Source organism: Silurus meridionalis, chromosome 26 (genome assembly GCF_014805685.1).
Source record: "Silurus meridionalis isolate SWU-2019-XX chromosome 26, ASM1480568v1, whole genome shotgun sequence".
NCBI lineage: Eukaryota > Metazoa > Chordata > Actinopteri > Siluriformes > Siluridae > Silurus > Silurus meridionalis.
The window spans coordinates 5,793,792-5,820,201 of NC_060909.1; the positions used below are offsets into that span (position 1 = coordinate 5,793,792).

Consider the following 26,410-nt stretch of genomic DNA (forward strand, 5'->3'; position numbering starts at 1 on the left):
GTATTATGTACATTACGCAACACCACCCCCCTCCCCCCACACACAAACCGGCGCGGATTTGCGCAGCTGTCTGCATTCTGTATTTATTTTTTTTTCCGTCCTAATTGCACACAATCATACCCACATTTTGCACATCAGATAAATGTAATCATCTGCTTCTCACAGTTTGGCTTGAGCATGTCCGGATCCCCAGCACTCATATTTCATTGTGTTAATCAGCAGTTATCATGGTAAATGACCAGATTGAAAATCAATGGATTTTGTGTTTGACTTGGCGCTGTGGTCTAGACTGATTGTCACTAGTGCTAAAAGGCGCTGGAATGCCAGCTGTTTTGGTGAGACGTTGCGCGTGCAGCAGCAGTAATTCCCAGAGTGCTTTATAAATAGCTCAGTGTGATGAACCCAAGCCTTTTTCTAACATTTTTAACCCACTAAATCTGCAGCTCATTTCAGGCAGTTAGACTCAAGGTTAAGATGATAACCTTGATGATTGGATTTAAAATCATAGTATTTCTGGATTACGTTAGTTCTTACATCATACATGGATTCGCTCCTGTGTATGAACCATTGCCTGAAGTGAGAATGCTTGCCCTCACCCTTTTGCCCTCTTTTGACATTATCGTGATCTGTATATATATTTTCTTTTTGTTCATTCTCTGCTATCTTTCCATCTTTCTGTCTCGTTCAATCTGTTTGCTCCACAGGCTCTGGCAAGTATGAGTCTGAACACGCAGCCTATTCTAAACCTGGAGAAGTTCCAGGAGGGTCAGGATCTGCCTCTTCTGCCCCCAGGCCGTGATAAGTCCTCGCCCTCTTCCACTGAGTTTAACCCGCTTATTTATGGAAATGATGTTGACTCTGTGGATGTGGCCACAAGGTCAGTTTTTTTGTGCTTTTTGTTTAGGCGACATCGATCTATAACTGGATTAAAACAAGTTTAAATTAATTTTAAGAGCAGTTTTGCATATCCTGAGGAATAAAGAAAGGCATTGCAGATTATTTTATATCAAGGCTTTACGCAAATGTTTTGTCTACAGTGCTGGATGTAGTACACAAACCATGTTGAGTTAAAGTAGAGTTACACTGGGTAAAATATGACCAGTAAAAGTGCTCCCTTTAAACTTTTAATTTACAGAAAGTATAAACGTATTTGCCTACAAATGTACTTGTGTCCAAAGTAATATGATTTATTATGACTATAATGTTCCTATTATCACTTTTTTTTAATATCAAGACTTTTCGCTTAATCAACTCAGTTTATGTGAAAAGACTTTGTTACTCTCACAACAACGATCTATTAATAGAATGATATTAATGAGTCAAACACTGATTTCTATTACACTGATCATGATCCCAATACCTTTTTAACTACTTTTACTTTTCAAAAAAAAAAAAAAAAAAAATCACAAATGAGGCCACGGGTGTTGTGGCAAGTTCGAGTCAGGAGTTTCTTCCATCATTTATTCCTCTCTAAATGTTCTGTTGAACTGATGTTAACCTGGATGTTGGTGACAAGTAGATACACCAAGCGCCAATCAAAACAAGTTCAAAACAGAGCGCACGCTCGACCCTGATTGGTGGACATTTCACATTTACTTCAGTACTGTCTATCACTGTTTGTAATTAGTACAAATTGCAAAAAGTGGGTTAAAACTTTTGCCTCTCTTCCTGAATATGATTCTCTCATGATTCTTCTAGGTACATACATGTATTTAATTTTTTTTTTTTTTGAGTAATTATAAAATATGGACAATTCTTCTTTTCATTCGGCAGGGTGGCGATGGTGAGATTCTTCAACTCTCCAAACGTACTGCAGGGGTTTCAGATGCACACTCGTACACTGCGACTCTTCCCGCGGCCTGTGGTAGCCTTCCAAGCCATGTCTTTCCTGGCGTCGCGACCACGGCGCACCGGGTTTGCCGAGAAGCTCTCACACACACAGGCTGTGGAATATTATGGGGAGTGGGCTTTAAACCCTACAAACCTGGCCTTCCAAAGGATTCATAACAGTAAGAGGACACACAGCATCAACATCATGTCCTTCTTTAGTCTTTATATAGACATCTTAGAATTTTTTTAACATTATTTTCTGTGGTTTTTTTTCTGTTTTTTTTTTTTTTTTTTTTTTTTTTAAGATGTGTATGACCCCTCCCTGATAGGTGATAAGCCTAAGTGGTATGCTCATCAGTTGCAGCCTGTGTTTTACCGTGTGTACGATGGAAATTCGCAGCTTGCGGAGGCTATAAGTGGGCCACTGGAGGATGAGTGGAATGAGTCGGACCCTACAGATGACAGGTAGAAAATGTACCCAGTTAGCAAATAATTAGAAAATATCCATATTAATGCCTCATAGTCGTGTGTGTGTGTGTGTATGTGTGTGTACACAAGCTGCACATTGACTGCTCTAAAATAAATCCAATTTTCAGTCCTATAGTATTGTCCCTTGAGAAGATACACTAAAATGGTTGCTGAAATATATAAGGGGTGTAATCACTTTTGTGAGATACTGTTTATAGGCGACTGATGATTAATTTACCATTCAATACCATATAATTCAGCCTGTTGTTTGGCATTGTACTATCCAGGCTTTATTTATTTCCAACAGACGAACCGCAGTGTTAATTGGATGCTTTACTAATGGACTTTACTAATCCTGTATGTTTCTGTGTGTGTGTTCCAGTGGAAGTGACAGTGAGGCATATGATGATTCCAGCTCTTCTTACTCCTCACTGGGAGATTTTGTAAATGAAATGATTAAAGGGGACATCCAAGGTGACACACCAAGTAAGTAATGCTTCCTTCTCATCCACTTTTTTTTTATTCACCTGCTATTCTCCTTTTAACTAAAATTCTTTGCATTTTTTCCGATTCTCTCACAGACGTTGATCCCTTGACTCACGCAGCCCTTGAGGATGCTAGTGAAGTAGAAATCCACGAATTCCAGGAGTATAAGGGTGAGAGTGAGGAGCGTGGGTCTGAGGTCGAGGGGTCTGCTGAGGCCATAGATGGGCAGCCTCACCGCTCCAGCTCCAGCACTACAGCCAGCTCCAGCCCCAGCACCATCATCCAGGGAGTGAATCAAGTCAGTACTAGTATCTTGTTATTAAACCCTTGCAGGCATGTGCACAAGTTATGGCACCCATAGCATTTAATACATTATGTTCATCTAGTCTGCATTATGTGCAAGACCTGTATTAGCGATCAGTCATGTCATGTTTAAGAAAAGTTATTTTGTTTTTGTTCAATATTCATGTTTTTAATAAGAATTCACATGCAGTTGAATGAAAAGTCTTTGTTAGTAACTTAAGGTGATTATTTAATTGCAGTCAGCAAAATCGACTCCACACATCGCAAATCTTCTGTGAGCGTTTAAATCGCCGTGCCTAATAAAGAGATGAGAAGCGAGAGCTGTGGCTGGTGTTAAAAAAATAATAATTAAAAAAGCGTTTAAATGGCTAATTAAATTCAGTAAAGCTTGCATAAGTTGCTGTTTATCTATTTTGTAATTAAATGGGAGTTGGTTTAACAAATAGGATTTAAATGCAGAATACGTGTGATTAAGCGTGTTCATTATAGCATATTCAGTAATGATATCTAGGTCAATGCTATCAGAGAAGGACCAGGTAACAACAAAATAAATGCAAGGCAAGGCAATAGCAACAGTAACTAGATCTTGACTATATTTTTTATGCTGGCATTGTATCAAGATCGATTCTCAAATAGAAGTATCCATCCTATCTGTTAAAAAAAAACATATAGTATATAAATATTTATAGTACTTTAATTTGGAATGTCAGTGGGAACTATATTATCTTCGGCTGTACCACCACTCATCATGATAACGTTTGCTCACTCAATCAGCGTAGGTTTAAAAGGGGAATCGAGTGCATGGCTGAGATCATGACTAAAATAAAATGAAGCATAATCTGGAGTTATTTCACTCCAGTTAACAATGATCAAGCTTCATGTGACATGTCAAGAAACTGTGGCAATAACACACACATAAACAACATACGCATTAGTAAATTAGTTTCTTTTAGTACAATTGCAGTTTTTCTTTTTGAATAGGATCAATCAGAGCCTGTTGAGATTGAAGCATCAGCCAGCGTGGCTCTGCAGAACTCTGTCCCCGGACTATGTCTCCCACCATTCACTGGATCCAGCCCAGAGTCGGCGCCTACGGACTCGACCAGTAAGAAGCGAGAGTACGATAACCCCTATTTTGAGCCACAGTATGGCTTCCCTGTGGAAGAAGAGGCTGAGAGTGAAGAGCAAGAGGAGAGCTACACACCACGCTTTCACCAGAATATCAATGGAAACAAGTATGTTCGTCTCTCAGGCCCTGACTTAATCGTTCTTTCCTTTATCAGTGTGGAAATCAATGCCTTGTGGAGTTTTTGACTTTGCCAGGCTTTTTATATATGTACATTAGCACACGTCTAGACTATGTCTGATCTGTATGGCTGCATGTGTACTTGTATGTGTGTAGGCCATCTCGCCCATTAAGGCCCAGCAGTTTGAAGCTTCCAGGCGAGTGCGATGGAGAAGACGACTCCAAAAACAGTTCTCCAAACTCCACCATTTCCAACAACAGCGGCGACGGCTTCGGAGGACTTATGTCTTTCGCAAGTAAGTCGCCGTCTCATTTTGTGCTTTTTTTTTTTTTTTTTACCTGGAACGTAATTTTTCTTTTTTTAAGGGATGATCAAGATTTATTTGAAACAAATCTATTAAAATAAATAAATCCTGGACTTGAAAATATATTTTTTCATTTGCGTTTGTAGGTAACTTATATAAGAACCACGGCACCAGCTTTAGTTTGTCCAGTCTGGCTCTTCCTAACAAAGCAGCCAGGGAGAAGAACACTCCTTTCCCAAGTCTTAAAGGTATAGTAATGTTTCCTCTACCTCCTAAATCTCTCTTTCCCTTATCCCTCCTTCCTTTATCGTTTCTCACATCCAACCATTTGAAATGTCTCCACCTCTGCCTGGCATTTTCTACATGGTTCCTCTGCCTATTCCCTCTGCTTATAGTCTGTCTGTCAAGCTTTTTTTATCCTATTGCTTGGAGTTGAAGACATAAAAGAATTGTCACTATTACAGAAAAAAAAAATAGTAAGATGCAGGATGTGGAGCTTTCTTTTTTGTTTTTTTCTTTCAGTTTTTATTGTTCTATCTCAAATGATTGATTTTATTATTGTTTCTTTTTTGAAGAATATTTCAATATTGATTTAAAGGAAGAAGCAGATGAAGGTTGGTAGGAATGTTGCTTGAGTGCTTGCTTGATTTCCTGTTCGGTCCTCCTCCTCCTCCTCCTCTCTCTATAATCATTGGACTGTGAGGTGCGACCATGTATGTAATCTACGAGCTAAATCCACTCTCTTTTTTTTGTTGTTTTTCTTTTTTTCCCCCCCAAGTTGCTTTTCCTAGTTGTTTTTAGTGCTACGTTCCTGCCTAGCACAGTAGATCACATTATTTTGACTTTTTGTTGGTTTATGAATTTATTTTTTTTGTTCAGATGATGGCGATGAGAGTCCTGACAGTCCTGGTATGTTTTCTAGCTGTAGCCTGCCCTTAACTAGTTCTGGTTTGCTGTGTTCTTTATAACCATAGACCTTTTTTTTTTTAATGGCTGACAAAATGAGAATCCATTCTTCTTTTATTTTACTCCAAATGATTGGACTATTAATTAGTCCAAGGATATACCTTTGTGTGTGGCCAAGTGTGTTTCCATAGCGCTGATCTCTTTTTCCATAAACTCTGTGTGCCTGTGTGTTAATGTGTTTTACTGATGCACATTGTGAAAAATCAATTTTGAATTTTGAATTTAAATTTTTTCCAATTTTTAGTTTTTTGTCCTGTGACTCTCGTCTCGTGTAGTGTGTCCCATTTATATATGTAAGTTTTATCCCACTTCTACTTTAATTAATTTCAAACCAGCGTTCGTTCTGTAGCACCGTTTAGAATATACACAAAGAAATCGGGATGGTGATTGAGATCCTTAATAAGCAAGCAAGAGGTAAGAGCAGAGAAACGTACATACATCCTAGAAGTAGAAGTACAGTTACTCATGTTTTAAAAGACTCTGGTAAAAGTTGAAGTACTGACTACACTGGACCCCACATCATATGAATATATTAATGCAAAAGAATTTCAAATCTGATGAATGTATCCAGGCTAAACATCCTCCGTATAGAACACAAGCAGAGAAAAGATGATGATGATCAGGTGATTAGGAACGTCTCTGTTCTCAGTCACGTTTACATCACGGACTCCCTCTGTCTCATTCACGTCAGCTCCAGACTTCTTGTTGCTTTCTGTTGTGCTTCATAGGCTAGCCTACGTCTGTGGTGCCAGGAAATGATGCACCAGTGGTAGATTGACAAGAAATCGGCTGATAGTTGCAAGTCATGAGAAAGACACTGTGAGTGAAACCAGAGTCAAAAGGGAACCCATTTCCAAAATGATTTCGTATACAGTCATATATGATTACAGGAGGGAAAGGAAGCTGTTCCAAATGTAAGAAACGCATCCATGATGGTCTTAAAAAGTGTCTCTACTGTATCCAGGTGAGAATATCATCAAGAACAAGAAGGTTATTCATGAGTGCAGATTCACTATGCAGCCAAAGTTTGTGGACACCTGAGCATGAGATTTCTAGGTGCTTTTTGAGTATTCCATTCCACATTTATTCCCAAGTTACTGTTATAATAACCTCCACTTTCCTAGGAAGATATTCCAGTTAGGTTTTGATGTTGGTGCGGTGAGGAGGCCTGGGGTGCAGTCAGCACCCTAATTCATCCCATTGGAGTCGGGTTGAGGGTCAGAGCTCTATAACCCATGCAAATTATATCTTCATGTTAGTTTACTTTGTGAACAGGGCCATCATGCTGAAACAGATTTGGGTCTGCATCCAAAGACATTCTATACCGCATTAAATAAAAAGTCATGTCACAATAATTTTGTTCTTATCGTGTAGCTGTGTGACAAAAAAAGCATGAACAAGAGGAAAAATCTTTGGGTAGGAACAGACAGCATCACAGAAACCAGTGTCTCATTCATTGTGCACAACGGATATGGGTTGTTGTGTATGATACTATCCAAGAAAAAGCATTTTTATTGTAATTATACTCAGTAAGCTTGAATTGATCCTTTTTTGGAAACAGGTCTCATGCTGATTTACTCCATATTGTAGTTAAATATGAGTGACCGTGAACTCTGGCTGGGAATATTAAGCTGTGGTGGCAGCAAGAGATCATTTTGACCTTCACTGCACTGCTGTTTAGCACAAAGGAGATGACGACGCATTGTAGCTCAGCAGAGCCAACGAACAAACATGCCCTCGAGTTTCAGATCCTAATTCGTTTCAAAGATTCCTTCTCATACCGTTCATGCAAGAAAACAAGGAATTTTCCAGAAGAAAGACTTCAGAAACTGTGTTTATTGGATTGGACTTTTATCAGAATCAAAAAGAGTTTTATTGCCAAGTTTGTTTAGATTTTCCAAGGAATTTTTGATGACAGAAGCTTTCAGTTGCACATAAAAAAAGCTAACATAAAATAAAGAAATATAAATAAAAAGTGTTGAAATTAAATATCGGTACATAACTACGATGTAACTTCTCTTGAGTCTAGTTAGATACACCAATGAGGGGAAAAAATACGATTCTCAATCAGTTTATAGAATCTGAAATGAAAATAAATTATTATCCTCAGAATCTTTTGTCCCTCCTCTTTCTTCACTCCTACACAAATACTTGCGTGCACAAACTTTTTCTTTCACACTCTCTAGCTTGTTTTCTCTCCTCCTTTCTCTGCTGGTTGTCTCGGCTCCACTCTGTCCATGTGTCTGGTGTTTGTGCGTGTGGGTTGATGTTTGGACTGGTTCTGTCTGGGCCGGTGTTGCTCTCTGTCCCTCTTTAACCTCCCTTTTTGCACTAATTCTGGCTTCTGTGTCCAGTATTTGGGCTAAATTCTCTAATGGAGATTATAACAGAGGTCGGCCCGGGGAGCGGAGAAGGTGGGTTCCGCCCTTTGCTGCGTGAGCTGCATGCTTCTCCAAAAGCCAGTCAACTACATCTCCCAGCATCCTCTTCTTCCACCATCGCTTCTTGTCATGCCTCTGAGAGTCACCTGATCGCTTGTCAGTGTGTTTATACTGTCCTTGGCTCCTTAATATTAAGTTTCTTGAATACTATGTGCTTAATTATTCACCAAAGTATTTAAGTACCGTGTCAAAATGAGATTCTGGATACATGTGTGATTGTAATGGCAACAAAGCACATGGCCAGTTTATCACTGTCCTGATGCACTTAATGCTTAGTTCCTCCAAGTCAGATTTGGGGACAGTAATTGCGAACGCAAGTCTACACATCATTAGATGATCCAATGTGTGTATGTCGAGATATATATATATATATATATATATATATATATATATATATATATATATATATATATATATATATATATATATATATATATATATAAAGGAATATCATTTCTTTCCAAGAAATGAATATTTTTCTATTCACTAGGAATCACACTGTACTTTTAAACTCAGGGTTAATTCATTAATCACGTAGTAATTCAGAGCCCTTAATATTTCGTGCCGCCAGTTAACTAATCTACTCATTCATACGATTAATTTCACTGGGTTGGGCCCATTATTTTAGCGGTATAGGAAATAATCATGTTTAATCAAATACATTTTGATCATATTAAAGATCATGGAGCTCTTAGACAGCATGGAGTTGAGATTAATTAAGTCTGGAGACTCATTAAAGAAGACACCAGTCTTTATTTTCTGTTTAAACTGGAATGGTTTCTGACTACGGTTGGGTTTTTATTCTCCAAGAAGGCCTGTGTCTCCAGTGTGCTAAAATGGAGGAATGTGGGATGGGTTCTCTGAGCCCTCGTGGTGTTTTTGTATTTTGTTTGTTTATTTTTTAATCTCATGCTGGGCTCACAATGCGATTTTGGCCACGATTTGGTCGTCTGAGACAAATTTTGAAAATCCTAAAAGACTAATGTCTGTAGTCTTCGATCGCTGGTTTTTGAAGTGTTCACCAACAGCTGATTAATAGCTGTTGGGATCATTTTTTTCACCCGATGAAATTCCAGCAGTATAGGAAGATTTCAGACGCTTTCATGCAGTGTGACTTTTACCAAGAACCAATAGAACCCGATCACGCAATTAGCACGACAATTTCAAACCCCCCTCAAAGAAGACGAGTCAAGTGGACGGTAAAGCAAAAGAGGAACATATTGAGTTCTGGAGGTAAAAGTGTTTGTATGATTTTTTTTGTCATCAAGACATGTCATGAACAAAATGAACGCTCCAAATTGTTTTTGTTTGCTGCTAGCTACCGTTAGTGAAATGACACTGTGAGCCCAGCATAGGGCAGGAGAATAGGAGAGAATATATCTTTTATTAACAATGTTATTTTCAAAAAGGTTTTCTGTTTGCAAACCAGTACCTTTTGAATCGTTGAAACTTTATCTCTCCCTTTTGAAGAAATTGTACACAATTTCACTAAATCTAGAGTTCTTTTTGTTTGTAATAATTTTCAATTCAAAGAAAATTCTCGGGTTCTCATTTGGAACCTGCAAATTGCGGATTATCTTAAAATTTGTGGGAATTCGCAGCGGAAACATTCTAAACTGTTTAAACTAACAAATTTCATAAAAATTTTCTAAACATTATTGTAATAAAATGACACAATGTTTAGATAAATTCACTAAGGTTTCAGATTTTTAGAACTCACTAGGGGTTTTAAAAAGTAACCCCCGCGAGTTCCGGAGGAACAATGTAAACACTATATTGACAAAATTTGTGGACACCTGATCCTAGTAATTGTATGTGCTTTTTTAACATCCCATTTCACATTAATGCCCCCTTTTTACTGTTTTAATACCCTCCACTCTTCTGGGAAGATGTTCCACTAGATTTTGGAGTGTTGGAGTTTTTGTTTCCTAAGTTACAAAGCCTTTAGTAAAGTCAGATACTGATGAAGAGTGAGGAGGCCTGTGGAGTTTCAGTTCATCTCAGAGGTGTTCAATAGGGTTGGGGTCAGAGCTTTGTAGCAGGCCACTCATTATCTTCCACTCCAATCCATGTAAACCATGTCTTCTTGAGCTGGATTTGTGCACAGGATTTATTGTCCTGCTGGAAACAGGTTTGGGTCTCCAAGTTCAGGTGAAGGGAAAATGTAAATCTACCACATCCAAAGACAAAATATACAATTGTGTGCCTCCAACTTTGTGGTAACAGTTTGGGGAAGAAAGACATGGCTGGAAAAAACAGGTGTCCCAAAACTTTTGTGGATATTCTGCATTAAACATGGCCTTTTATTGGTCCTGTATCTCACCACCTGCTTCTTTCAGCTTTAAAGAAACCACTTCCTACTTTTTTTGGTAGGACCATATGACACGTCAAGCGCAATACCAAGGATTTAATACAGAGTCTTCATAAACTATCCATTATTTTAAATATTTTTTCGAAAATGTTTATTCTTACCAGACATACTTAATGTTTCTCACAAGGACCGGCCTCTAAACGATTGTTTCTGCTGAAGCGTATTCACGTACAAACATAGCATGAGGCATATTTTGATAATTTGGGCCCAACCCAACATGTGATCTACCCACACATTATCACTCGCAGTACTTGTACTTCAGAAACGTGCTTTGCGTATGAGACCCGGGCATCAGCCTACTGCCTCTACTTAAAAAAAAAATAAAAATAATAATGTGTGGTTTGATCACGTAAAGTTTTCCAAATACATTTTTCTACTTGTTTGTTTGGTCTCTGCATGAGCCATATGACATGTCACACATCATATTGTTGCCATGCAGACTTGCTCACTTGCTCACTTCTTTCTCCACTCATTCTTCTCATTCTGTTTTCTCTGTGTGTGTGTGTGTGTGTGTGTGTGTGTGTGTGTGTGTGTGTGTGTGTGTGTGTGTGTGTGTGTGTGTGTGTGTGTGTGTGTGTGTGTGTGTGTGAGTGAGTGAGTGACAGTCAACATATCATTGCCATACCTGCAGCCTGTTTTCCATTGTCCTTCTTATCTTGTGTCTGTTACACAAACTATGACCATACTGGCTCTACTGCAACTTGAATTTGAATGGAAAGTGTGGAAAAAATGCAAAGAGTGTGCTTTAATCTTTAAACCACTCTTAGTCTAAACGCAGTATCCTATAATACAGTGGCGGGCCGTGTATTTGGTACCTGGGGCTTCTGTGGGGACTTACCCAACTTTATCCACCTCGTAATACCACCACTATCACATCGCGATTATAGAAACCATCAATACTGTACAAAAACGCGACATAACACGTGACATTACAGAGAGAGAGGCATTTCACATATGGAGGGTGAATATCATTTCACTAAAGCAAGAAACCCATTTAAGACTCCAAACCTCTACACTACAACTGCAACTGTGCATCTACATTATCTAGAGCAGTTCAGAATCAATATCTTTCTAAAAACATGACAAAAGGATGAAAATTTAAATAAAATACAACCTACTCACCAGAGATGCAGACTCATAATTTGCACCACTCTTCAGAGGCTGTAGTCCAGTGGTACCGTTTGTATTTACTGGTCTGGAAGTGGTGAACAAACCCTTTCCCGGGTTGAGACACGCTAGCTAGCTTCGGGGTTGGCTGACCTCCTCACAATGTCTAGCTTTTCTTTAAAATGGACAAGTATGTCCGAGACCAAATCTATTTCTCTGTAGGCATACAAAAAGTCTAACTGATGTATTAATGTGTGCAGAGATACACACATGTTTTGCCAGTCGAACTTGGCTATAACAGTTTCCCTCTGACCAACCAATCAGAGGATGGAAAAATGCTGACGCTATTTTGGGCCAGCTAGCTGCCCTGTGAGGCGAATATGAAATCTGATTAGTTAAAGAAACGGACCCATTGATGATATTCTCTATGGTAAAAGGGTCAGCAGGACTGACTTTAAAAGCCTTGAGCAGATTAGATTGACATAGCAGCACATAGAGGCTGAAATCTGATTGGACAAAACATCTAACATCCACATACATGTACTGGAAGCAGTGCAGCCAAGAGAAACGCTACGAAATGAAGAGAATAAACTGTTGGAAATAAATTAATACAATATTATGGAACAAATATAAGAATGTACGTTGTAAATGTAGATCAGTGCTTCTGATAGTGTTTAGGCCAGCAGAGAAGACTTTGCTGGCCCTGACCGCCCGCCACTGCTGTAATATAAGTGTGCACATTGGCGTGATTCTGCATCATGTACACTGTCGGCTTTAGCTTGCTGTGAATGGATTTGGTGCTTAGCCGCTTATAGTATGCCTTTTAAAAAGGCTGTGTGTGTGTATGGATTTTAATTGTTTGTGTGCTTTAATTAACATGCAGTGCTGATGATCTGTGCTTTTCTCAGGCTCCCGTGCTCCTCGAGCACTGGTCGATCAAAAGTCGTCGGTGATTAAACACAGTCCTACTGTAAAGAGAGAGCCGCCTTCACCTCAAGGCAGAGCCAACAACACCAGGTAATCTGCTTTACGCATGACACATCAGGCCTGTGTTCTATCATAAACTTTAATAGTGCGACATTTGTGTGCAGTGAAAATCAGCATTTCCTAAAGGACATGGTGCTGAGCGTGTTGGATGGCCAGGGGGTCGGTTGGCTCAACATGAAGAAGGTGCGGCGTCTGCTGGAGAATGAGCAGCTGCGCGTCTTCATGCTCAGCAAGCTCAACCGCGCCGTCCAGTCAGAAGAGGACGCGCGGCAAGAAGTCATCAGAGACGTGGTGAGTAGAGGTCGACGATGGATTTTAGCGATAGCTAGGTCAGACTGTACTTGCCAATAACCGATAGTTAAATCAATTAGTTGAATAAAACAAACCTAATTCTCCATGTAAAATAGTACTGAAATTTATAAGAACTGCTAATCTGAGAGTAAGACTTATATTAGATGGTTCATTTATACTGAAAGAAAGTAAATCTTTCCACCTATGCTGGTATTTAAGAGTGAGTGTGTATATGTGTATATGTGTGTGTATATATATATATATATATATATATATATATATATATATATATATATATATATATATATATATATATATATATATATATATATATATATATACATACATACATACTCACTCTTAAATACCAGCATAGGTGGAAAGATTTACTTTCTTTCAGTATAAATGAACCATCTAATATAAGTCTTACTCTCAGATTAGCAGTTCTTACATACATACACATATATATATATATATATATATATATATATATATATATATATATATATATACATACATATATACATGTGTGTTTTTTTTTTTTTTGTTTTGTTTGTTTTTAATAGGAGATTAGCAGAAAGGTTTATAAAGGCATGTTGGACCTGCTGAAATGTACAGTTTCCAGTCTGGAGCACTCCTACACTAATGCAGGCCTGGGTGGCATGGCCAGTGTGTTCAGCCTGTTTGAAATTGCACGAACCCACTACCAAACCAAAGGTAATGTGCAAAGGTTCTTACCTTTATTTATATATATAATTTTGAGTTTTTTACAGGAAAGCCTCTTGGATCTCCTGCTATAGGAAGCATTTGATCAGAACGAATGAGTAATTTGTATTTCTAGGCTATGTGGGTATAACCAAAATATATAATGATTAGTATATTATAGTGGTCTTAAAAAGTTCTCATTTCAGAATTCATCAACAATATCAGATTACACTGGGGCTTCTGTCATCAGCTTGTTTTTTTTTTTTTTTTTTTCTCACTGGTTTCTCACTTCCTTTATGTAATTGTTTTTAAGGAAACTGCTTCTCTTTTTCAGCAAGTAACCGAGTCAATCTCTTTGAATCCATGACCGACTCTTGTCCCATTTCCCCCCTTTCTTATCTTTTTTCCATGTCAATGTTTTTGTATGTATGCCATTTCACATGACGCCTCCTTATGGCACAGAGCCAGAGAAGCGAAAGCGGAGTCCCATGGATGGGGCGAGCAGTCCGGGCAGTAAGGAGAGCCCGTCTGTTCGCATTGAGAGCGCCAGAGCCGCAGGCGTTCTCCTGATGCCCAGAATTCAGCTGCCACCCCCTTCCTCCGGGAAAGGGTCACGCCAGTTTGACACCCGGAGTCTGAACGAAGAGAATTTTATTGCTTCTATTGGTGTGTAAAACCTCAGCCCCGCCCCCCTGCATGCGCCTCCTCCTGCTTGTTAGACCACCTGACCGAATGGGACCGAAAGGATCTCAGTCGTTTGTTTGGGCTAAAAGTCAAATCCTCTATTCCACCAAGTGTCTATTTTACCAAGCAGAAAACAAACAAAAAACCCAAATCAATACTGCATTGGTTTTTCAGTGACTCAATCCTAATTATTAGGGTACATACCGATTGAATCATTGAACTCTTCTTGGCGTATTAATTTAAGACAATTATTGAGCTTGTTCTAAAATCACTGCCTGGTGTAGACTCATTAGTGGATTATTGGAACGATCAGTGCCCAGTGTGTATAAACTCCCTACTCGAATGTTCAGAATGTGTTGCTTTTTTCCGGCTCCCTGTTTGCCAGATCCCCTCTGAACCCACTGATTGCATGTTAGAGTAAGTTTCCTTTTTGAGCCACGAACCTGCCGCTGTGTGTCATAGAAAGCTAGGACTTTGGCAGTCCTGGGCTGTACCACTGCTCTGTGTGAAAAAGGCCCCTCTGTCTCACTTTCCCAGCATGAGCTATAGAACACTCCTCCCCTGTAAACAGCCTCGGGATTAGCTTGGTCTCGATATGAGGCCACAGTGTGTTTTCTGTAACTGGGTCTGTGTACAGGGGACCGTTTCCTACTCCCTAACCTTTTATCTGTGTGTCCTTTAACAAAGATGCACCTTCAATTCTACAGATTGTCTTTGAGATTGCATCTCCTGCTTCTGCAGCATCCCATATCACCCAGCAGCTACAAGGCTGGCCTCTCACCCCCATCCCATGCCTTTCGCTCTGCCCGGGTCTCCACCCTGAGCCTGGAAATCCACCGCCTGTCAAAGCCGACTCTGTCTTTGGGCATCACAAATAATTATAGAGACAGCCCAGGTCTGAATCTCTTTCCAGGATCAGGGTCGTAGAGCTCAGGATGCTTTGTAATGTCACCTCACTGGCTATAATTGGGTCGTTTACATAAAAGCATCAAATCTATTATCTCACATGTAAGAAAAGCTACGTGTGAACATTACAAACCTTCCTTATGTTGGAAAATGACATTTGCGTTGTTCAAGGGTTATAAAAACAAAAACAAAAAAAAAACCAACATATCATACTTTTTCTTCTGTTTGTTTGTTTTCTATTTTGACCAACAAAAATTGCTCATCCTCCAATCCTCCATATGACGATTCAATCAGCTCTCTGACTCTCTCTATGTCTTTCTCTCCTTGCTTGCAATGCATCTTGGGTAGAATTGTGGAGCAAGCACCAGGATAACAGAAAGCAAAATGCTATGGAAAAACAACAGAGTAAGATCACTTCCCTAAGTACCCAGTTAGACTTTTCCCCCCCCTGAGCTGCAAACTTTCTATTCAATCCTGTTTTACAGTCAGGAAATCTTAGCCTTGTCCCTCTTATTCCTTCACTCTGTTAGACACTCCACCGAAACATGGCCCCCAATGAACATGCATTGAATGATTAATGCTTTTCTATTTCTTTTTTTTTTTTTTCATTCTTGGTTTAATGTGGTTTTTTTTTTTTTTTTTTTTTTATGAACTGATTTCTGTTACCAAGATTTGCTTGTACTTGTGGAAGGTATGACCCGAATTTATAGTAAAAAATGTTCACGGTATCAGGATATAAAATGGCAGAATGTAACATTCCTTCAGTTTCACAAATACCATTTATACAGTTTTTATTATTATAATTTTTTTTGTTTGTTAAACAACTAACAGACCTAAAGTGACCTTCATATTAATGATCCTTTAAATTAATTTTCTGTTGAATTAATATAAATTAATAAATATATATTTATTATAATAATACTTAGAAAAACATTGTCACTGTGTACACGAAACAAATGGTATGAGACTATCGGTTTTGGAACAGGGTTGTTTTCTTCATTAGCAATAGAGAAGGCGTCGATGTCTCTGATGATCCCCCATGACTTTTACTCCTTCAGTGGCAGCACACTGAGTGGCCCAGTGTAATCTAGCACTGCTCATTTTTCAAAACTGAGATCACCATCGTATTGGCACACTAATGGCAGCCAAGCTTTGTCCCCTACTTCCTGTGTTTGACTGATTGGTTGTGTGTTTGCCTGCATGTGTGACTGCTTTTGTCTGTGTGAACCTGTGATGAGGTAGCATTATGATGAACAAAATTGCTCTTGTGAAAAAAATGTCTTCCTTTACTGAAGTGAAATGGCTCTGGTGTGGATAGGCGCTAGATTGGGTGCTTGGTAAAGACTCACTAACGGGTGTTTTAAGACCCTGTACACACATTAAGTGGCTCTGGTGTATAAAAGCTGAACTTGTATGTTAGTAATTATAATACAGATGTGACCAGATTTTTTATTAACATGTTGGGTAGTGGAGCATTTGGGCCCTTCTTCTTCGAAGTTGCACAATTCGAGTGGTGATTTTACACAAATGATGTGTTCGGATCCCCTGCATTTATCACGTCCCTTATTTATCAGGTCGTTATGCATCCCAATATTTTTTCATATACAGTCAACATTGAAACTCGTACTTCTATGCTTGCTGCTATTATTGATTATGTAGCTGCACGTCAAGTGTCTCTCTGACAAAACTCATAAATAGACCTTCTTTATGGATGGATGTACAATTTACAATAAGACATTGTGCAACACTGAGGAATAAGAGCCAATGTTCTAATTTCCTTTATTCTAATAAAAACGTATTGCCAAGCAACAGGGCCATAAAGACGCCAGCTACCGCACAAGGTGAGATGAGAGATGCTTCAAGGTAGTCATAATAATTTAATGAAAGTAGAAATGACAGAAGCATGACTATTTTGTTCAGATTTGTGGTTAATTTACTATAAAAAAAAATAAAGTAAGATTACACCGTAATGAAACTTATTTGTAAACTAGTAGTTAAAAATACTTTTCCAAGCATCCAGTGTAGCTCCATTTCTTAGGTTTGCTTTTAATCATCGGACATAATTGCGTTGCGGAGAGATGCAGACGAAGGATAATCTGACCGTGTGTTTCCTGCAGGGGCAGACGGGGCAAAACAGCGTCCCGAAGGGGGCGACACAGAGGAAAAGAAATCCCAGATCAGCGCAGACAGCGGCCTCAGTGTGACCTCAGGCTCTCAGGTTTGTGTGCGTGTTTGAGAGGGTCGTTTGCAAATTTGTCTTGTACTAGACTTGAACAAAATTCCCATTTGTCTGCAGAAGAGTGATACGGAGTCGCTGGCGAGTTCAGAGCCTCCGGTTTTGACGAGGAGTACCAGTCAGGACTCTGAGGCCAGCACAGTGGTAGGGCACGACCAACCCTGAGTCGTTACACATTAGCGCAGTCAGGAACAAACTCCCCGAATAAACTATACAGAGTTCTATGAATATTTATGTAGGGCTCAGTGAAAGGCATCTAAATGCTGATGCTAAAGGCTAGGCATTTACTTGTTGTGCCGTGCCTAGCCTGTGTCTCATACAGTATCTGCCTGTGTATAGACTCATTCCAGAGGTCATACACCGACCAGGCATAACATTATGACTTTCTAGCATTATGAGCTTTGCATTAACACCGATTATCTCTTCATCTTGGCACCTGTTGGTGGGTGGGATACATTAGTCATCGAGTGAACAGTTTGTCCTCAGAGTTGATGTCTTTAGAAGCAGGAAAAATTGGCAGGTGTAAGGTTCTAGGCGAGTTTGACAAAGACGAAAATGTGACGTCTAGACGACTGGGTCAGAGCATCTCCAAGACTGCAGCTCTTGTGGGCTGTTCCTGGTCTGCAATGGTCAGTGTCTATTAAAATGGTTGCAAGGAAGGAACAGTGGTGAACCTGCGAGAGGGTCATGGGCGGCTGAGGTTCATTGATGCACAGGGGGAAGCGAAGGCTGGTCCATGTGATCCGATCCAACAGACGAGCTCCTGTAGCTCCAAATGCTGAAGTTATTATTGCTGTTAATGCTCAAAGGATCAGGACTGTGTTGACAGCAAAAGGGGGAACAATACAATATTAGGCAGGTGGTCATAATGTTATGCCTGGTCAGTGTATATGCACATGAACTATATTCATTCATCAATTCCTTAAATCTATCCTTTGAAAATCCATAAAATCGAATGTAAAAATCAGACCAGTTTCCTGTACCGCTTCTAAAGCTGCTCTCGTGTCCACCATGTTTGCGTTCCGCTCGTGAACTTTATCTTCTGACCTACAGGTGAGTAACAGTTCAGGTGAGACTCTGGGGGCTGACAGTGACCTGAGCAGCACAGCGGGAGATGGACTCGGCGGGCGTCCCTCTCCTCACCTCGCGCTGTCTCGCTCTACTCTCTCAGACAGCGAGATCGAGACCAATCCTGCCACCAGCTCTATGTTTGTGAGTGTCTGGGCTTCAACCCAAAAAAGTATTATATGATCTCTGATATAGATTATGATTACCTGATTATTTTGTTCTTCGTGAATTGGGTCAGGCGTTTTGAGATTAAGTAAAAAACAAAAAAAATCAATCAAACTGAAAAAGTGGCTTTACAAGACGAAAAAACCCTGCTTCTGAATCCAGGCTGAAACTATCATCTCTACCATTTGAATGAAATTCAGTTTATGTAAGTTTTAATAATATATAATACTTTTAATAATATAATACATTAATATAACTGTGTAACTTACTCAGGGAAAGACACACAAACTGAAGCCAGGTGTGAAGGAACCGGTTGTGGGTGTGGCTAAGGGAGCTCCTACCCCACCTCCTGAAGATCTCAGCATGAGAATCTACCTGTGTGAAGGACTTCTGGGTAGGACTTCTCATCTTTTATTTCATTACATTAATTTGTTTAATGCCAAACTTTACTTCCTACACATTCTCTCCACCTCTTTTAGAACTGTATTTACTTCACATAAAAGCTTTCTGATCAAATTTTTTTGTGCCTGAATTATGTAACCATTTAAAAAAGCCCAACTTGTGCAATATTCTTTTTGCCACTGCCACATTCTCCATCTTTGCTGTGTACGTACGGTGCATGGATTACTTTTTTGCATCTTGTACCACTGTATGAAGTGTTACTAACACACTGATGCACTAACTCTGCTATGCTGCCCTGTTCTCTTGCACCTTCTTCTCTTCCCCATTCTTCTGTTTCTTTTAATGCGGCAAAGGGAGGGATAAGAGCTCAGTGTGGGATCAGCTGGAGGATGCTGCCATGGAAACCTTCTCTCTGAGTAGGGTCTAACTTTGAATAATGACCTGGGATATGTATGTATGAAGTTGTGGGTGTGTCTGTGCATGGGATGTACAGTATATAAAGCATGTACTGGATGTTTCGGGTTGTGCTGTTTGTGTGTGCATGTCTGTGTATTAGGGATGTGCATCTCCATTACTTGCATCTCGATGCATAGCCAACGATACATTAAAGATACATACGAAACAGCTACCGATACAATTCATCGGAAATCCAATTTCCATTTGATTCAACACAATGTGATACAATGGAAAAATATAATTGCTATGCAAGTCAATATGATCTAGATACTTCTGACCACATGGCCCTTTCACAAACAGGCCTTTGCAGTTCAAAAAATAGATTAAATGAAACCAGACATTCTTTTCCTTTCCTGTCTCCAGGAAGGTACAGCTCTACCTCTGCCATGTTAATCTGTATTCTGTGTGACGCTCAGGACACGCCTCGGTCTCCGTAGTGTTCGTCATATTCGTGTAGCAGCACAGAGAGAACGCGCTAGAGAAACAGATTAGCGATAAGAAATCGACCTACCTAGAAAAAAAAAATTGGTCACACATTATTGGTTACTTTACAAAAAAATTTAAATATAGCACATCTAATAATAATTATATGTAAATACAACACCCCCCATGCAGCTATGTTAAGAATGATGCATTGCGATAAAAATGGCAACTTGTATCTGATGCACCCTTTTTTTTTTTTTTTTTAAAAAGGGTTTTTATTGGTTCTTAGGTCTAACATTTAAAAATCTAAATCTTAGACCTTAAGTCTTAAATTCGCTGTTCTAGGTCTTAATCATGTTCTCGCGACACTTTAGAGTGTTTTGGTTTGTTCGTTTTTGTGGTGGTGTCGTTCGTTGTTCCGCTAGTCCAAATATAATTTGCTGTAATTCGCTACAAATGAGACCAACATGCAACAGTCGATCAGCTTTCTCTTATTGCGCCAAATCTTTCTCTGATTGTAACACAAAATTAAAACTGATAAATTTACATTTATGAAAGAAATGGAATGAAGAGAGAGAAAAATCGACTTTGTGAAACCTGCCAAAACCCCCCTCTACCCCCCCCTTTATTTATTTATTTATTTATTTATTTATTTATTTATTTATCAGCCCTAGTGTGTATACACAATATGCATATTATATTAGGGGGCCTTAGCCCTGTTTAATGATAACACATCCCCAGCTCTGTGAGAACTATAAATACACATACAGGGAGTGCAGAATTATTAGGCAAGTTGTATTTTTGAGGATTAATTTTATTTGAGGATTTAATTTGAACAACAACCATGTTCTCAATGAACACAAAAAACTCATTAATATCAAAGCTGAATATTTTTGGAAGTAGTTTTTAGTTTTAGCTATTTTAGGGGGATATCTGTGTGTGCAGGTGACTATTACTGTGCATAATTATTAGGCAACTTAACAAAAAACAAATTCATACCCATTTCAATTATTTATTTTTACCAGTGAAACCAATATAACATCTCAACATTCACAAATATACATTTCTGACATTCAAAACCAAACAAAACAAATCAGTGACCAATATAGCCACCTTTCTTTGCAAGGACACTCAAAAGCCTGCCATCCATGGATTCTGTCAGTGTTTTGATCTGTTCACCATCAACATTGCGTGCAGCAGCAACCACAGCCTCCCAGACACTGTTCAGAGAGGTGTACTGTTTTCCTCCTTGTAAATCGCACATTTGATGATGGACCACAGGTTCTCAATGGGGTTCAGATCAGGTGAACAAGGAGGCCATATCATTAGATTTTCTTCTTTATACCCTTTCTTGCCAGCCACGCTGTGGAGTACTTGGACGTGTGTGATGGAGCATTGTCCTGCATGAAAATCATGTTTTTCTTGAAGGATGCAGACTTCTTCCTGTACCACTGCTTGAAGAAGGTGTCTTCCAGAAACTGGCAGTAGGACTGGGAGTTCAGCTTGACTCCATCCTCAACCCGAAAAGGCCCCACAAGCTCATCTTTGATGATACCAGCCCAAACCAGTACTCCACCTCCACCTTGCTGGCGCCTGAGTCGGACTGGAGCTCTCTGCCCTTTACCAATCCAGCCACGGGCCCATCCATCTGGCCCATCAAGACTCACTCTCATTTCATCAGTCCATAAAACCTTAGAAAATCAGTCTTGAGATATTTCTTGGCCCAGTCTTGACGCTTTCAGCTTGTGTGTCTTGTTCAGTGGTGGTCGACTTTCTGCCTTTCTTACCTTGGCCATGTCTCTGAGTATTGCACACCTTGTGCTTTTGGGCACTCAGTGATGTTGCAGCTCTGAAATATGGCCAAACTGGTGGCAAGTGGCATCTTGGCAGCTGCACGCTTGACTTTTCTCAGTTCACGGGCAGTTATTTTGCGCCTTGGTTTTTCCACACGCTTCTTGCGACCCTGTCGACTATTTTGAATGAAACGCTTGATTGTTCGATGATCACGCTTCAGAAGCTTGGCTATTTTAAGACTGCTGCATCCCTCTGCAATATATCTCACTATTTTTGACTTTTCTGAGCCTGTCAAGTCCTTCTTTTGACCCATTTTGCCAAAGGAAAGGAAGTTGCCTAATAATTATGCACACCTGATATAGGGTGTTGATGTCATTAGACCACACCCCTTCTCATTACAGAGATGCACATCACCTAATATGCTTAATTGGTAGTAGGCTTTCCAGCCTATACAGCTTGGAGTAAGACAACATGCATAACGAGGATGATGTGGTCAAAATACTCATTTGCCTAATAATTCTGCACTCCCTGTATAATAATGCCAGTGGCATTATTGCAATTGTGATGATTATTGAAAGCATCTCTGTTTGCAGCACTGGAAATAACTTGCCGATAGCAGTGCTTCCTCCTCCGGGCTTTGCAGCCAACTTGGACTTGAGAGTGTTGCTAAATTTATTAATGCTAAATATAAGTCGTATATCGCAGCCTTATGCAATGTGCAAGTACAGTAGATGGAATGCGAAATCGCACTCATTCTTGTGTGTGAAATCCTGCTTGATGTATTTAATTTGTACAGAACTGTGTGTGTTGTAAAAGAAATGTATAACGTTTTGTTTATAAATTGAGTGGGTGATGAAGAGTTGATGATCATGAGTGTTGTGTGAAATAGCACCTACGGTCTTTTTAAAACGTGTCGCTTTGTTGTTAATAAACTTCGCCCCTACTTTGGCGCCGTGATGCCATGGTGGCATTTGGGAGAACTGTTTCGATTTGACACTTCGCTCATGTTAAGTGTTAATTATCTCAGTATAGTTGCGTGTGTGTGATTATAGGTAAAGAGCGCTCGACTCTCTGGGATCAGATGCAGTTTTGGGAGGACGCCTATCTGGATGCTGTAATGCTTGAAAGAGAGGGAATGGGTATGGACCAGGGACCACAGGAGATGATTGACAGGTGTGTGTGAGAGAGTGGTGATTGTAACATAAATAAACATCAGGAAATGGCAGAGGAAAGCAATCAGGGGGGATCCTGGGTTAATGTATTTGTGTGTTCATTTATTTGTGTCTCTACTCAGGTACCTGTCACTGGGTGAACATGACCGTAAGAGACTGGAGGATGATGAGGACAGACTGCTGGCCAATCTGTTGCACAACATGATCGCGTACATGCTAATGATGAAGGTGCACATTGTTGAGCACTCGAAGACACGCATTTTCACTCATGAAGGCTTTAGATCATAACGTTTCGTGGAATTTGCAATCATGTTTAGGTGAGTAAGAATGACATCCGGAAGAAGGTTCGCCGTTTGATGGGGAAGTCTCACATCGGGTTGACGTACAGCCAAGAGATCAATGAGATCTTGGACCGTCTGACACACATGGTAAGAACAAATCTAGTCCAACTGCATCTCTTCCTTCTTTCACCGTCAGTGACCTTTTTTTTTTATTTTCACTATTGCTATATACTGTATATTGCACATACTTCTTATTTTAATAATGTAGTTTCTGTGGATTGTATTATTTGGCCTAATATATTAATATATTTTTGGAAACCCATTAAAAAGAAACATATTTTTCATTTTAACAGTCGCTGGGATCAAGTTATTTACACACTAACACACACTTTGTTAATCACTTTAAATTTCCCTAAAAATGTCCATCCTGTCAAAATGAACTGTCCATTTAACATATTTAGCTGGACTGTGATACTTCTACCTCTTTGAGAAACTTGTTTTATTCAGTTGATTCTTTTGAAAAGGTTTTTAATTAAGTTAATCCAGTCGAAGGTTTTTTTTTTTTGTTTTTTGTTTTTTTTATAAAATCCAAAACATCTTTTTTTTTAGTTTTATATTTGTATAGCTGTAACTGGTTTCGCCATGAACATAGCCATAGAAGCTTGCGTGGTGTTGAGAGGAGAAGAAAAAAAAAGAGAGAGAGAGAAACACATTAAAAGGAAAAATAAACAGAGTAGTGTTAGAATAATGCAGTGGGTTTCAGATTGATTGAATTATTAAGATCTAAAGCAATAAAAGCAAAAGTTCTAAAGTAGAAAGAGCAAAAAAGTGTAGTTATAAAAGGTACCCTGATTGTTTTGATTGTTAACTTGCATTAATGACTTGATTGTTTGCTTGTGGTTGCTTTGAGTGTGTGAACTTTATTTTAAGGCATATGTATGTCATAATGCTTAGATTTATTAATAAATAAATTCATGGTGCAATAACGTGATCATGGCACCATGAGAACACTCCTAAACTCATATCCCATTCAGATTTATTCGCTATCCTCATGCAAGAGGCATTTAAATATTTTATTGCATACGAAATCATACTTTTGTACAATGAACACACTATTTCATTAGTAATGTTTCTGCTGTCTGATATTGAGGTCTCTTTTCATTCCTGGGTTATGAGCCCTGGAGGGTGAAATGGAACAATCCATTGCATATTATATTAATCAGGTTGTCGAGGTTAAATGAGAGATCGTTAGTTATATTGTGTCTTTCTAGAATGGAAGGGAACTTCCCATACGGCCGAGCGGAAGCCGCCATATAAAGAAGCAGACTTTTGTGGTGCATGCTGGGACTGATACCACAGGGGATATTTTCTTTATGGAGGTATGTAGGAAAGTCCACATAAGCTACTCGGTTTAACAGAATATAAGCGAGTTTCCTAACTTCATTTGTGTGTGAGCAGGTGTGCGATGACTGCATCGTATTACGCAGTAACATTGGGACGGTGTATGAGCGATGGTGGTACGAGAAGCTGATTAATATGACCTACTGTCCCAAGACCAAAGTGCTCTGTCTGTGGCGGAGGAACGGACTGGAGACCCAGCTTAACAAGTTCTACACGAAGAAGGTCAGAACACACGTACTTGCTGCACATGTCAATGAATACATTTAACTTGACAGTTCCAGATCTCATTGAAAGCTGGAGATGTTGTGTGTGTCTGCATGGGATGTGCCAGTGTGTATTTACTACTCGCTTCATCACGGTTTTATCTGTGTATGTGTGTCTTAGTGTCGGGAACTGTACTACTGCGTGAAAGACAGCATGGAGCGTGCAGCCGCAAGACAGCAAAGCATTAAACCAGGTATGATGTGTTTGATTAAAGGGACAATTTTATAGGTCGTCTATTTATTTTTTTCTTATACCAAATAATTGTAGGCTTAAATTATTACTCTTTGGCACCAAGCCACATTCTTCATATCTGCTGTACGGATTACCTTTTGGATTCAGTAGCATTGTACATTAGCTTTAGCATCAAATATTATTAAAGCATGGAATCAATATGGCAAAACCATGACCATGAGCAAGCCATCCACCAAAGTCAGTAAAAAGATGAAAAGTTAATTACTCAAAGGAGCAACTAAGAGTTCATTGGAAAACAATAATCATGATGCTGCCAACACTGTACTTCACTGTGTGTATGGTGTTCTCAGGACGATGCAAAGTCTTTAATATATAGCACTTTGTGCCTGGTCAGATAGAGGTCAGACGATAGTGGAGTTTACCGATAGCTAGTATGGATCATATTTTCCTAACTAATTAATCAACTGATCAATTTTTATATGATATATTAAAAAAAAAAAAAAAAGTACAGAATCCTGAATATGTGCTAAATGCAATAAATATATTGATGAATTAATATAATTATTTAATTAAATATTATATAGTGCTCGCCGTGTAATGTGCTCACTCCGTGCAGCGTGCAATCTCTCATGTAAAAACAAACAGCATGTGGCATCAGTGATTTGCCTCTAGAGGCCGCTCTCGTAATGACTGCAGACCTTCTCAGCCACTCCAGCGAATTACTCTACCGGGAAAAGCTATCGGTATGGATTTTTGCCGAACAGAACTTTGTCATGATTGCCTTTTTATTTTGTGTGTGTGTGTGTGTGTGTGTGTGTGTGTGTGTGTGTGTGTGTGTGTGTGTGTGTAGGTCCAGAACTGGGAGGAGAGTTCCCCGTGCAAGATATGAAGTCCGGTGAGGGGGGTCTTCTTCAGGTCACGCTCGAGGGGATTAATCTCAAATTCATGCACAGCCAGGTAGGAGGCCACACCAATGGCCCAGTTTACCATGCATGCATGTAAAAAGTCAATGCCCATCACCTGCACATTCTCAAACTCTCTCCCTTCCTTCCATATCTTTCATTCGGTCTTTCTCACCCCTGTTCTCTCTCTCTCTCTCTCTCGCTTAAAAACACCTTTTTCCATACTGTCTTTCTTACTGCTGCTGTCCTCCTCAAGAAAAACTTCTGAAATCAAAAGAACACTGATGAAAGTATTCAGCACGAACCCATCATCTGATAATAGTTACAAAAAAATATATAGTTTGTACAAATCTTGACATTTTCACTTTCGGTGTTCATTCCACTTAACCAATGTTAACAAAGATAATTCAGGCTTTTAATCAGATAGGTAAAGATTGGATTTAATAGAAATCTGATCTTAAAAAAATACCACCATTGAAATCTCAAAATTCACAGATCATTATTTCTTTTGGTTACTGGAGAGGTTCTTGGAGGAGTAGCTCTTCTCTTTTATTTATT

General features: G+C 39.3%; 1 protein-coding gene across 50 annotated transcripts in view; it reads left to right on the plus strand.

Moving 5' to 3' along the window:
• The window catches only part of LOC124380089 (MAP kinase-activating death domain protein-like), a 46,761-nt gene that overhangs the window by 10,867 nt on the left and 9,484 nt on the right, over positions 1-26,410 (plus strand). For 6 of the 50 annotated variants that reach the window (XR_006924597.1, XM_046840823.1, XM_046840825.1 and 3 more), the window contains 26 exons: positions 705-877; positions 1,774-2,009; positions 2,136-2,295; positions 2,681-2,784; positions 2,880-3,082; positions 4,069-4,322; positions 4,490-4,629; positions 4,785-4,886; positions 7,959-8,018; positions 12,432-12,540; positions 12,615-12,801; positions 13,368-13,518; positions 13,969-14,172; positions 15,445-15,501; positions 17,214-17,314; positions 17,393-17,476; positions 18,386-18,544; positions 18,839-18,959; positions 19,321-19,383; positions 22,693-22,813; positions 22,935-23,040; positions 23,130-23,240; positions 24,365-24,472; positions 24,552-24,716; positions 24,879-24,951; positions 25,801-25,907. Coding sequence is in view for 49 of the 50 variants with exons in the window: in XM_046840823.1 (XP_046696779.1) it covers positions 705-877; positions 1,774-2,009; positions 2,136-2,295; positions 2,681-2,784; positions 2,880-3,082; positions 4,069-4,322; positions 4,490-4,629; positions 4,785-4,886; positions 7,959-8,018; positions 12,432-12,540; positions 12,615-12,801; positions 13,368-13,518; positions 13,969-14,172; positions 15,445-15,501; positions 17,214-17,314; positions 17,393-17,476; positions 18,386-18,544; positions 18,839-18,959; positions 19,321-19,383; positions 22,693-22,813; positions 22,935-23,040; positions 23,130-23,240; positions 24,365-24,472; positions 24,552-24,716; positions 24,879-24,951; positions 25,801-25,907 (3,459 nt within the window). In the remaining variant the exon portion in view is untranslated. Of the gene's footprint in view, positions 1-704; positions 878-1,773; positions 2,010-2,135; positions 2,296-2,680; positions 2,785-2,879; positions 3,083-4,068; positions 4,323-4,489; positions 4,630-4,784; positions 4,887-5,213; positions 5,253-5,517; positions 5,548-7,958; positions 8,019-12,431; positions 12,541-12,596; positions 12,802-13,367; positions 13,519-13,968; positions 14,173-15,444; positions 15,502-17,213; positions 17,315-17,392; positions 17,477-18,385; positions 18,545-18,838; positions 18,960-19,320; positions 19,384-22,692; positions 22,814-22,934; positions 23,041-23,129; positions 23,241-24,364; positions 24,473-24,551; positions 24,717-24,878; positions 24,952-25,800; positions 25,908-26,410 lie in introns of all 50 variants that reach the window. The other 44 variants (XM_046840848.1, XM_046840850.1, XM_046840854.1 and 41 more) reach the window with 14 other exon arrangements.